The 13,114-nt window shown below is 40.5% G+C and overlaps 1 protein-coding gene across 4 annotated transcripts in view; it reads left to right on the top strand.

The window, feature by feature from the left end:
- Positions 1–13,114, top strand: part of acot7 (acyl-CoA thioesterase 7) — a 70,604-nt gene that overhangs the window by 14,829 nt on the left and 42,661 nt on the right. For 2 of the 4 annotated variants that reach the window (XM_034088249.2, XM_034088247.1), the window contains exons 4-7: positions 2,578–2,669; positions 2,822–2,936; positions 3,511–3,525; positions 3,625–3,711. In XM_034088249.2, the coding sequence (XP_033944140.1) occupies positions 2,578–2,669; positions 2,822–2,936; positions 3,511–3,525; positions 3,625–3,711 (309 nt within the window). The remainder of the gene's footprint in view (positions 1–2,577; positions 2,670–2,821; positions 2,937–3,510; positions 3,526–3,624; positions 3,712–13,114) is intronic. The other 2 variants (XM_034088250.2, XM_034088248.1) reach the window with 1 other exon arrangement.

Genomic DNA, 13,114 nt, shown 5'->3' with positions numbered 1-13,114 from the left:
TTTGTATCTATTTAGTTAAAGTTAGTATAGTAAAAATATGGGCAATGCAAAAATCTTCTGTAGGATCATATCATGAATCTGATCATATAAATTAATCTGCATGTAGCCATGTAAGCATTATCCTTAACGAGACACACCCACCCACACGACTCATCAGTTGTTGCACATTAATAGCTTGTAACAATATAAGACAGTGATTTCATTTGAACCTGCTGGCCACAGTGCGCTCTTTAATCTGTGCCTCCCTTGTGGGCCATAACAACACAACCTCAAAATAGCCCCCCACTCTCTCTCTCTCTCTCTCTCTCTCTCTCTCTCTCATTCTCTCTCTCTCTCTCTCTCTCTCTCTCTCTCTCTCTCTCTCTCTCTCTCTCTCTGTGAGCGAGTTAAGAGAAAAAAGTGTAAGCAGAAAAGAACAGATATTGCTATGGCAACCTCTCCGCCTGATTGCTATGAGATGTGATTTCCACGAGTTCTGTCCTCTGATCTTCTGGGTCTTTACTTCCTGTGTGAAGGCAGAGCTAATACCTCCAACCAACACAACCTTTCATGTACTATATGGAAGCATATGGAAATATCAAACCATATGTCTATTCTCGGAAAGAGGCATCATTTCATTTCATTTCAAACCTTTATTTAACGAGATTGGTCCCATTGAGATCACAGATCTCTTTTTCAAGGGAGACCTGCAGCATATAGGTTCCACATGAAACATAAAACAATAAAGGACATTATACATTATATTTACATGATACATTTACATAGTTATAGACATTTACAAGTGCCCATAGTATCAGCAAGCATTTCATTTAGCCTAGCTTTAAAAACATGCAGAGGAATGAGATTGCTCAGTTTCAATTCTTGCTGAAGATTGTTCCAGCAAGTGGAGCTGCGCACATAAAAGCTGTCTTACCTAAGACAGTCCTTGCTCTTGGCACATCTAACAAGACTACATAATGCGATCTCAGACAATAGCTGCTTGCAACTCTCTGTGTTATCAGAGAGCAGATATAATACGGGAGTTTACCCAACAAAGCTTTATAAATAAACGTGTACCAATGACTGAGCCTCCGTACAGAGAGTGATGGTAAACCTGCCTTGGCATACAGGGTACAGTGATGCGTAAGTGCTTTACAATTTGTGACAAATCTCAGTGCGCTGTGATAGGCGGCATCTAACTTGTTCAGGCAATGGGCAGGTGCATTCATATACAACACATCACCATAGTCCAGCACAGGTAAAAAGATCACAGTGACTAGCCTTTTCCTGGCCTCAAGCGAGAAACAGGACTTGTTCCTGAAAAAGAAACCTAGCCTAACCCTCAGCTTTTTAAGCAGATTATTGACATGAAGTTTAAAAGTAAGACAATCATCAAGCCAGATACCAAGGTATTTGTAACAGGTAACCACTTCAAGTACTTGTCCTTGCATAGTAACAATATCCAAAACAGGCTCTGGTGTCTTTTTAGCTTTTGAAAATAGCATTACCTTGGTTTTATCAACATTTAAAAGAAGCTTAAGCTCAGAGTTAAAAACAGCCTGTAATTTAACACCAGCAAAACCACCACCAGAATGGAGGGACCTGCACAGTACATCACGGTATCGTCCTCATAAAAATGTAAAGTAGCTTCAGGCATACATATTCTTCAGCCATTGATGATGAAGAGGCTTTTATTCAGGGATTCACAAGAAAGGATAATGTAAGGAATGAGCGGTTGACATTTTTCCAAGATATTCAACATTTTATAAACAATAAAACAAGTTTAAAAAGGAAAGTACATTATTAAAGCATTATTTACTGCCCTTAAGAACTTTATTTTTTACCAAAAGTCAATAACTTTGACCCATTGATTTGCTTTGATCCTAATCCTTAAAAAAGGATTCAAGCAATACAAATGAGTTTTGAATAAAGAAAATTGTAATTTTGTTGTGGATGACCTACAGATAGAAGTCAGATATTATAGAAATGACTCAATCCAAAATGTTCATTGTTCATACAAACCATTTCAATCATCACAGAAAACAACAACTCACTAACCAGAACATTGTGTGTCTGTATATTTTAGCAGTTGACACATTATAGGGACACATCATTGTGTCAGCTGCCAAAGAAAATTATTTTCAGCAAGATTTTAGAGAGCGAGTTGCCATTGTATTTCATCCATTTTATAATGACAACATGAAAATGCAGAAAGTTCGGGATTGGGGGATTATTCTAAACCTTGCGCTAACCGAGGAAGCGCATCTAGTGAATGTTAGCTTGTGTTCTGAATAAACATGACTGACTGTCTCTGAACAAAGTCTTCATTTGTCTTCTGCTTCTTTGTCTAATCTTCAGCGGCGCTACCCGATTTGTTAAAAACTGGATAGGCTTGTATTGGGCTGTTAATAAAAGTGTTTTGACAACATGCATTTCAAAGCAGTTTGTGCCATTATTACTTGATTTAAAAACATGTCAGCCAAACTGGTTTCTTATTGGTTTATTGTCACTTGACAATGGTGTGTTGTTTTATTTGTGGGAAGAATTAGTAACATTCCTTACTGACATTTTTTGAAACATTTCAACCTGTGATTGCAGGCGTCAAAAAGCTGGCTAACAAGGCGGCGCTTTGGTATGTCCCCTGCTCTCTGAAGAATGTCGACAAGATCATGGATGTGCCGCCCATCAAGGTACGTAGAACCTTGAGAGACTTCTTCTCTCCGTTTTTAACAGTCCAGTTCAGTTGTCTTGAATATCAATAAACATTAATTAAATTCAGAGACAAGTATTTGAGTGGTTGTGTCCACCTGTGCACATATTCATGTATTTACTTTGTCTGTAGTACGCCAGTGTAGAACAAGAGGAGCTGGGCAGGAAGCGCTACGGGGCTCAGAAGATGGAGAGACAGGAGACGAAAGCGAGGATTGAAGATGTGGTGCCACCTCCACCCAACCCAGGTAACCTCCTACACTAAAGGCCTCTAAACAACTCCTGAAATGCAGTTACCATCAACTTAAATCTGAGCTGTACATAATGCTCTTGCTGTCATGTGGACAGATAGACATCCCAAATATTAGCTTCATCTTACGATTGACACTAGTGTTGTTGAAATTCTATAACACCATCACTTAACCTAGAGGCTGTGTTCAGATCTATTCAGGCCTTAATTATTATCCGTATTGTTTTACGATTTGTGTGCAGGAGTTAAAGAAGGTATAGTGGTTGTAATAACAGGAGCTCTTTAAGCTATCATCCTGAAAAAAACCCAGTTAGTTCTGAAGCTGTTGGTGGAGATCCTCAGACAGGGTGTGTGGTATATTTCAATGAGCCTGTATGTGACATAAAAAGGGAAACCAAATCTGAACGGCTTTTTGAATTGTATGATTAGGTACAAAACCTTACCTATATTCTTGTTTCAAAGTGTGTGGGTTGGTAGACAATCCAGATTCCCAAACTCTAAATGAATCCAATCATTGTGAAAGTAACATTGATATCTAATTCTGTAATTTTGTCATGTTCACTCAAACGCAGAGGATCCGACAAAAGGTACGTTAATGTTCTCTGCAGGCTGCATGTCTCTACAGTGTCTTTTTCAATGCAAACATTTTTTCTTCACATTGCTTTACTGTGTGCCTTTCATTGCAGGACAACACACAGTTGGTTTCAGCCAGTCCAGTCTGATCCATCTGGTGGGCCCTTCTGACTGCACCATACATAACTACGTTCATGGTGGTGAGTCAAACTGTTTCTTTAACTCGAAGGTTGAGCAAGCTTTGTCTGAGGGATTTGTGGGAAACAACACTAAATTGTTCAAGCGTATTAATAACCTTTCCAAAAAAACTGATAACTCTTTGAGATTCCTTTACAACATGTTTAAACAAGCTACATTATTGAGATGAAATGGGTCAGGTACCAGTCCCATTTGATCACTTTCCTGTGTGTTGGATATGCAAGACAACATTTCAAATGTATCTACTGATGATTCCGTTTTTTTTAACAACTAATAACATTATCCCAAATTGCATCCTAGTATAAGTCTGAAAATATTGATAAATCCCGAAACCATTTTTCATTCTTGATGTAGCCAACTCTGGGAGTTATAAATATTATCTTAGATATTTGACACAATCTGTCTTGGAGAACTCATTCTCAATCCTTACTTAAAATAAGATTGTGATTTGAATATGACTCCAGGAAACAAGCTGACCTTATTCTAAAGTAAAATAAAAGAGAGTTGTCAAACATGTATCTTCTATAAGTTTTGTTTTGTTGTTTGTTGTACAGTAAATGGTTTCCCCCAGAGAAAAGTGCAAGTCTACATTTAACTTTTCTTTGTAGAGGTCGCAGATTGACCAACCTTTTGTATCTTTTAGTGAGATAATTCACTACAGGATCGTATAAACTGTGATGTCTATGCAGGGAAACCACATACAGTGGGGCAAAAAAAGTATTTAGTCAGCCACCAATTGTGCAAGTTCTCCCACTTAAAAAGATGAGAGAGGCCTGTAATTTTCATCCTAGGTATACCTCAACTATGAGAGACAAAATGAGAAAAAGAAATCCAGAAAATCACATTGTCTGATTTTTAAAGAATTTATTTGCAAATTATGGTGGAAAATAAGTATTTGGTCAATAACAAAAGTTCATCTCAATACTTTGTTATATACCCTTTGTTGGCAATGACAGAGGTCAAACGTTTTCTGTAAGTCTTCACAAGGTTTTCACACACTGTTGCTGGTATTTTGGCCCATTCCTCCATGCAGATCTCCTCTAGAGCAGTGATGTTTTGGGGCTGTCGCTGGGCAACACGGACTTTCAACTCCCTCCAAAGATTTTCTATGGGGTTGAGATCTGGAGACTGGCTAGGCCACTCCAGGACCTTGAAATGCTTCTTACGAAGCCACTCCTTCGTTGCCCGGGCGGTGTGTTTGGGATCATTGTCATGCTGAAAGACCCAGCCACGTTTCATCTTCAATGCCCTTGCTGATGGAAGGAGGTTGTCACTCAAAATCTCACGATACATGGCCCCATTAATTCTTTCCTTTACACGGATCAGTCGTCCTGGTCCCTTTGCAGAAAAACAGCCCCAAAGCCTGATGTTTCCACCCCCATGTTTCACAGTAGGTATGGTGTTCTTTGGATGCAACTCAGCATTATTTCTCCTCCAAACACGTCTAGTTGAGTTTTTACCAAAAACTTCTATTTTGGTTTCATCTGACCATATGACATTCTCCCAATCCTCTTCTGGATCATCTAAATGCTCTCTAGCAAACTTCAGACGGGCCTGGACATGTACTGGCTTAAGCAGGGGGACACGTCTGGCACTGCAGGATTTGAGTCCCTGGCGGCGTAGTGTGTTACTGATGGTAGCCTTTGTTACTTTGGTCCCAGCTCTCTGCAGGTCATTGACTAGGTCCCCCCGTGTGGTTCTGGGATTTTCGCTCACCGTTCTTGTGATCATTTTGACCCCACGGGGTGAGATCTTGCGTGGAGCCCCAGATCGAGGGAGATTATCAGTGGTCTTGTATGTCTTCCATTTTCTAATAATTGCTCCCACAGTTGATTTCTTCACACCAAGCTGCTTACCTATTGCAGATTCAGTCTTCCCAGCCTGGTGCAGGTCTATAATTTAGTTTCTGGTGTCCTTTGACAGCTCTTTGGTCTTGGCCATAGTGGAGTTTGTAGTGTGACTGTTTGAGGTTGTGGACAGGTGTCTTTTATACTGATAACGAGTTCAAACAGGTGCCATTAATACAGTTAACAAGTGGAGGACAGAGGAGGCTCTTAAAGAAGAAGTTACAGGTCTGTGAGAGCCAGAAATCTTGTTTGTTTGTAGGTGACCAAATACTTATTTTACTGAGGAATTTACCAATTAATTCATTAAAGATCCTACAATGTGATTTCCTGGATTCTTTCCCCCCATTTTGTCTCTCATAGTTGAAGTGTACCTAGGATGAAAACTACAGGCCTCTCGTCTTTTTAAGTGGGAGAACTTGCACAATTGGTGGCTGACTAAATACTTTTTTGCTGCACTGTACATGTGTGTGTCCCATACAGCTGATGCTGCTTCAACCACCTGAACATGTAAATGTTTCACAGCTATGTTTGTAGTTCAAAGGGAGGATTCAAATCAGTTTCATATTCCTTTGCAGATCAATGCAAATTCAAAAGTTGCTTTGAGTTTTATTCAGGGTTCAAATGTACAACATGTGTGATTGATTCAGTCCTATGAGCTGCTGACAAGCCATTTCAGAGCCCAGTGTTCTCAAGTCGCCCTCTGCCACTTATTCTCCAGTATCTGTCAGATTTCTTTGTCACTCGCATACATGTGGAACAAAGAGCTCATGAGCAGCGTTATGCTGTTTGGTATTCAAGGCAGGAACACATCTGACCATACACGTCCTCGGTACAGCATGGAAACACTGCAGGGGAGAGGGTGAAACACCGACAACAGAGAACATGTATGAAAAATATTAAAAGCAGAAATAGAGAGATTCAATGAAGAGAAATATACGTAGAATGACAGTTGAGGAAAGATGGATATCAGAGTAGGATGGCATGATGTAACCTTTCGCATCCACAATGCAGTGCACGTTTTTACAATATCTTCATTTTGTTCATCTATTCCACTTTGAACGGTTTGCTTATGATTGCAGACAGGTTTTATAGCCCTGGGCATTAACCCCCAGTATGAACGTTGGTACAGCGTGTCCCTTGGCAACACAGCGGAGGTACAGAAAAATAAATACTGCTGAATTTAATCCAAAGTGAAATGTCCTTAATGTAGAATGTTGTAGCTCTAAGTACTTATGTTCTCCTAACTGAATGAATGACTGAATTGTTTTAGTTAATACATGTCTCAGTGAGTAGTGAGTGATTGTTGTGTGTGTGTGTGTGTGTGTGTATCCGGATTTGACGATTCAGCAACCCCTAACCAAAGAAAATGTTTATCTGATGTCCAAAACAACACTCAATTGAAACCATAATGGCTGCAGCTGTAACAAATCCTACATTTTATCGGCACATAACGGATGCTTTTTATCCATCGAGGTGAATTGTTTATGGCAGACTATTCCTGCCTCGTTCTGTCATTTCTATTGAGGTCAGATACTTAAAGAGGCCATCAGAGAGACACCAGATAGTGAGGAAGACAAACAGAAGAGAGACGTTGAAAGAGAAGCAATGAGGACAGGACAGGACAGCAGGTTGGGAGGAGGGCGGGACAGCTAAGAGTCGCACGTGTCATGGTTGCCTTTTTAATTTGGCAAGCTCTCTGATAAATCTGTCCAATTAAAAAAACTAATGTGGAACAAGCATGCAGGTCATTTAGAATACACACACACACCGCCGCTCTCTGTACATGCCATTGCTCATTAAGCAATGTTCCCTGTTGTTCCCTGCTGCTGCGTTCACTACACTTATTTTGTTTACATAACCGAGTCAGGTCAGGCAGCCAGGGTGCTTGCTCTCGCTGACTCTTACTCTGTATGACTCTCTCTCGCTCCCCCTTCTCTCTATACTCTTGTTGGAGAAAAGCAAACTGACTTCTACATGGCAATGCCAGGCTATTCACTCTTACTGTATGTGTCTGTCTGTGGTGTGAAATGTGGCCTACCTAACTCAAGCCTAAGGAGACACATGCAGACACATGAACCTTCAAGAAAAAACACATGCATGTTGATGTTGTAAACAAGGTATTATGCACCCTGCAAACAATTCTTAATACTTTTTATTATAAAGCACCATCTCTTTATGTCCAATTCATTATTTTGAGGAATAATCCTTGCTGACTGACTGCAGATTGTAAGAGCAGAGCTAAAATGTGACACAACATCCACCCAGGCAGCGATTTAAAAATGATGCCACTGACTCTAGTGCAGGCTAATTCAATTGTGTGAATGTGACACCATCAACTGTATTTCCATGCATGTTGTGTAGGCATCACATTCCTCATTTAAGTTCAGCCTAGTTTGCCAAGAATTTGGAAGATATTCATGAACAGTTTTCATTGAAACAACTTCTCTATGTAAGAAATAGTCCCAATGAAAACATATCTACAGTACGGTCAGAAGATCCAGAGTAACTGGACAAGTATGGAATCACCTGACATAACTTTTGACTTGACCAAAGAAAACATACCTTAGGTCAAGGATCTTTGGGCCAACTTGAGTCACATTTAAGATCAAAACTAAGTGAAGGTCTAGATACCACCAGGAGTGAGTGAGAAGATTAGTTGTGATCTGTAGTTTTGATGTGACAGGGGAATGGGTGACATTGTAAAGTCAACATTTATCAATTGATAACACATTCATACTCACACATGGCTGGGGCATGGCAGTTGCAAAGGAGAATAGCCTACAAAGAAACATTTCTGATAAATTCCCAAGATGTTTGGGGTGCCAGATGTTAAGGGGGAAGCCCTGCAACTGTACAGCTGGTCCTCAAATGGTCGACACCTGGATATGTAATGAAATGCAGGGAAACTATTGAAATGCTGGAAAACGTTAAGAGTCAGAAACTCAAACCCAATGCACATTAACAGATATTCCTTCTCCTTACACTCCCTTTGTTGCCTTTTCTTTACCATGATTATCTCATTCTCTCTCTCTCTCTCTCTCTCTCTCTCTCTCTCTCTCTCCCTCTCTCCCTCCCTACATACTCTTATACTTCATGTTCCAAGTAAGTGTGTACTACCTGTTCCATGGAAACAGCAGTTGATTGCCAGAGGTGCAGTGTGATTAAAACAAATGGACCTAAGATTTGACGTTTAAGATTTTATATTCTTTAGATTTTAGACTTTTATCTGTGCCTGAATTATTACCTACTAGTGGACAGTTTGCATTTGATCTTTATTCATGTCAACACTTTATTTCACTTTCTCTTTTTACCCTGCATGTATACTAACGGCGGGTTTGTGTACGAGTTACAGGGTGAAATATCAATGTCTGGCCATACAGTTGTTGGTGTGCAAAGATTGAATGCAGTGTGTGTGTGTGTGTGTGTGTGTGTGTGTGTGTGTGTGAGACCATGGGCGTAGGAAGGACAATTTGGACGTTTGGACGTTTTTTTTGGACGTTTGGACAATTTGGGCGTGGGTGGGACAATTTGACAGGGGGTGTGGGCGGGTGGTGGAACTCACCTCCTCTAGGGGGGTCCGGGGACATGCTCCTCCGGGAAGATTTTTTTAAATGTTGAAGTTAAAAGCATCAATCTGGTGCACTTTGAGAGCAAAGTTAGGAGATTTTAAACTGTATTTTTGTGTTACTGTCCTATATTATGAGTTGGAATTATTTCATATTCTTTTATTTTGTATAACTATTATGATCATATAAAGGTGTACCTTGGAAATACTTATTTACATAAATGATTACCAAACCGTTTGAGACCCACTACTTAGACTAAAGTGAACTATCTAAACACTCTTTGCCTCACTGAGCTGTAGTTATCAGCCTCTCAGTCTGACAGGAGACGACTCTCCCTCCATCTCTTTAATAACAGCACCTTATATCCGGGTGCTAGTGGAGCACGCTCGTGAACTGTTAGCGCCGGAGTCTCGCAGCGTGGAAACTGTGGCGTGCATCATTTTACAACTAAAGACACAGCAACACAAAAAACGCAGCATGTGTACGTCTCATGTGTACGGCTCTGAGAATCTGCCTTGGTACAAAGTAGCAGTGAAAACATGGTACAGAGTTTCATTGATTTGGGCATTCTCACAATAAGCAAGTGGAATGGATTTGATAATGAAGCACTGACACAGCGCTCTACAAAGAGCGGAGAGTGGATAGAACGATTCACGGACTTTCTGCATAGTAAAAGTGTGGGGGGGGGGGTCTAAACTAATCATTTTAAAAGGTGGGGGGACTTGTCCCACCCTCATATAATGGCTGCGACGTCCATGTGTGAGACAGAATTGAGACAGGGACTGCCCGGAAACAGGAACACATCCATCACTGTGGCTCTACATTATCTGTCCTCTGCCCTGATCTATGCTCTGTGGGTATATAAACATGCCACTGCCTGAGACAGAGGAATTCAGAGAGACAGGGATATGTCCACTGGAGCTTGTGTGATTGAGTGTTTGAATGTGTGTGTGTGTGTGGGGGGGGGTTGCTTCCTCTGTCCCCACTTCTGGTCGTTTCTCCATCAAAACCAATATTGATTCAGAAATAAATTACTGAATCAGCTGCACTGGTGGAGAAAGACTCAGTAGAAGAGTATGTATATGCATTTTATGTACATGTCTACTATCTGAATGTTAACAGCTGGACAGAGGACACTTTAAGAGAGACATACCATGATTTTGAAAGTAATGGGTACCGACCCAATTCACATTACCTTGTCTGATCCCAGTATTACTCAGTGAACCCACAGGATATTATTCAACACAAAATAAAGCAGATAGTACAATTAGGTGATACCCAGTTAAATAAATATATATATGTTGATGTTTTCATCCCAGCAGCATGTAAACAAGGAATTGCACATAATGTGAAAATTAAAAAGAGAAGAAAATAAACTAATATAAACATTAAATAGAAAATAAAACGGAACTGAAAAGTAAAATATATACATATTGACAAAAATATATCTGAATACCATCAGTCAAATATTCCCTATGAAGGGCCAAATTACAGCTTAGAAAATGTAGGTAGGATATTATTTACTTTAAGTGTGCAAAAAAACTGAAAAATAAAATATGAATGAACCAGGTATAGTCAGACGAAAATATATACACATTACAAATAATGATGGTTGTTGAAGGGATATAGAGTCCAGTTATCAAAGCAACATAAGAAACTATGAAGCTGTGAGTTCTACAAGGTTCTACTCGGGGAAGTAATTTGCAGGAGCCAATTCACTTTGCCATCACAGAGGTGCATTCTTATCTGAACACTATCTAACAAAATGTCCATTTCAGAAATCATATCTCAGCGATCTTGCCAGGCCTGTGGTGCACATGGAGCTTACAGTTTAACACTCAACATGACAGCGCTTATGTCCCACACTAATATACAGTATAAAGGTGTGTTTGGTAAAAGTTACCCACAGCTGCAATGGTGAAGTAAACAAAAAAACATGCAGCTTATGGGACCTTCTCAAAGGATGTGGGCGGGTTGCTGCGTGACGGTGCTGTTAACCGGAGCGGTTTCTATAGTAACAGCTCATTAGGAGGCAGTTTGAGCCGTTTGATACTGTCCATGATTAAAGCTCTTGTTGGGGAAGGGATTAGAAGGACAGAAAGCGATGGGGAATTGTCAGTTGTGGGTTGAAGGCACCGGGCATAACAAGAAAGCGAGGGAAAGATAGAAGGGGTATGTTTAGGAAGTGGTGAGAGAATATGCAAGAGAGGCTGAGGTCACGCATGCTTCGCTGTGCATATCTCTCGGTCTCACACATTCATCACTGGGTGCCCTTCGCCGGGTGCTGTGACTGAGCTGGTTCTAATTAAAAATGCTTGAAGTTGGGTGACAGGGTAGACGGGCGACTAGAGCTGCCCTGAAGACCCCGCTCATTGTTCTCGCGTCTGTTGCCGTTGGACAGCATTGTGAGCAATGATTTGGGAAAATGGTCAGAAGAAATCTGATCACAGAGGTATTCTGCCCCGTGGCAAACTGGGCTGCACTCGGGACTTGGTTACTAATTGCCATATTTCCCCCATTTGGAGTGAGCTGTCTTTCCTCTTCACACACACCACCCCCCACCCCCCAACTCTGCCTTTCGTGTTCCCACCCCTCGGCAAAGGGAGAGAGTCATAGTGTGCCATGTCACCCTGTGAATGTGTAACGTCGAGGCCCAGGGCTGTGTTGGCCTCGCTTGTCCTCGTTTTCAGTCTCACATTGAGCCTTATATTCAACCTTTTACATGGACTGTACAAGGAGAGGTTTTTTTTGGTTGTTGCAGGAGTTGCATTAACAGTTCGTATGATAGTAGTGATTAGTGAAGACAAGCATCTTTGATACACAAGGACAGCTCAGTGCTTTATTTGGCTCCACTTCCTGGTCATAGGTCTCTAGTGCAACAGATACTACTCCTCTTGGTAGAAATTAATAATTTGTGTCCACATGAGGCAATATAGCACATGAGACATGGGGGCAGCAATACACCCTTGTATGCTTTGTATGTCAAGGTCAGAAGCAGACTGTGAACAAACAACTACAATACAGTATTTTTTTAACTACCTGCTTTTATGCCATAAAACATGATGATGTAACTTCTTCACCTTCTATTGTGCAAAACCATAAATTATCAAGGCAGATAATGGCTGTGGATGATGATGTCCTGATCTGCCCCATAATGGACGTTCTTTTTAATATTTCCAGTACACACAAAGTATGCAGGCACCTAGCCTCTGGGCTACACAAATGTGTGGTTAAAAAGCTACCATAAAAGAGCTCTAATATGAAGATCAGAAAATGTAAATGTTACATTTTAACCGATATGTGTCAGCAGATGCATGGTGTGTACAATATGTAGACACCATTCATTGTTACCGAGACAATACTAATTCGTAGGAAAAGAAGTGAAGAAGTTTTAGGAAAAATAAACCTTTGAGTTATTTAAAAAGTTCTTGCAATGATTTTGGACTTGAACCAAAGTCTGTACAATTCAGACCTCTATGCACCAGATTTTCACTTCAATTTCTCTTAAAAGCTTAATTAAATGTTAATTTTTCTATATAAAATGAATGAATGTTAATGAACAATGTTGGAGAATCGCTGTAGCCTCTTCCCACAAGTGTGTGGTGAGGAGAAATAAACTACAATTCCACAAATGTAGATAATGAAGTCACCGTGTATATTTGCCTCTCAGCTCTTCCATCAGAACTATACAACAGTATTTCCAAACACCCAAACTCCCAGCTTTTAGCTACTCAAAGCTACTTTTAGTAGCGAAGTCTCTATGGGTGTGTGGTAAAGTGAAGAACATGAGCAAACTGGGGTAATTATCCCCCCACACTCACTAGTCTCATTTTCACAAGGCATCTGGAGATCTGTTAGCATCGGGGAGCCGGGGAACAAGGCAACGGGAGCCCACTCTCGCTGCTCCACTGAGTCTCAAAGTCCATCTGAAATTCGCAGTCCAATCCACAAATAACTATTCTGCAGTACATTTCTATTCCTGTCATGTCATA

The sequence above is a fragment of the Pseudochaenichthys georgianus genome, chromosome 7, assembly GCF_902827115.2.
Source record: "Pseudochaenichthys georgianus chromosome 7, fPseGeo1.2, whole genome shotgun sequence".
Classification (NCBI taxonomy): Eukaryota; Metazoa; Chordata; class Actinopteri; order Perciformes; family Channichthyidae; genus Pseudochaenichthys; species Pseudochaenichthys georgianus.
This window is presented reverse-complemented; position numbering and strand designations above follow the sequence as displayed.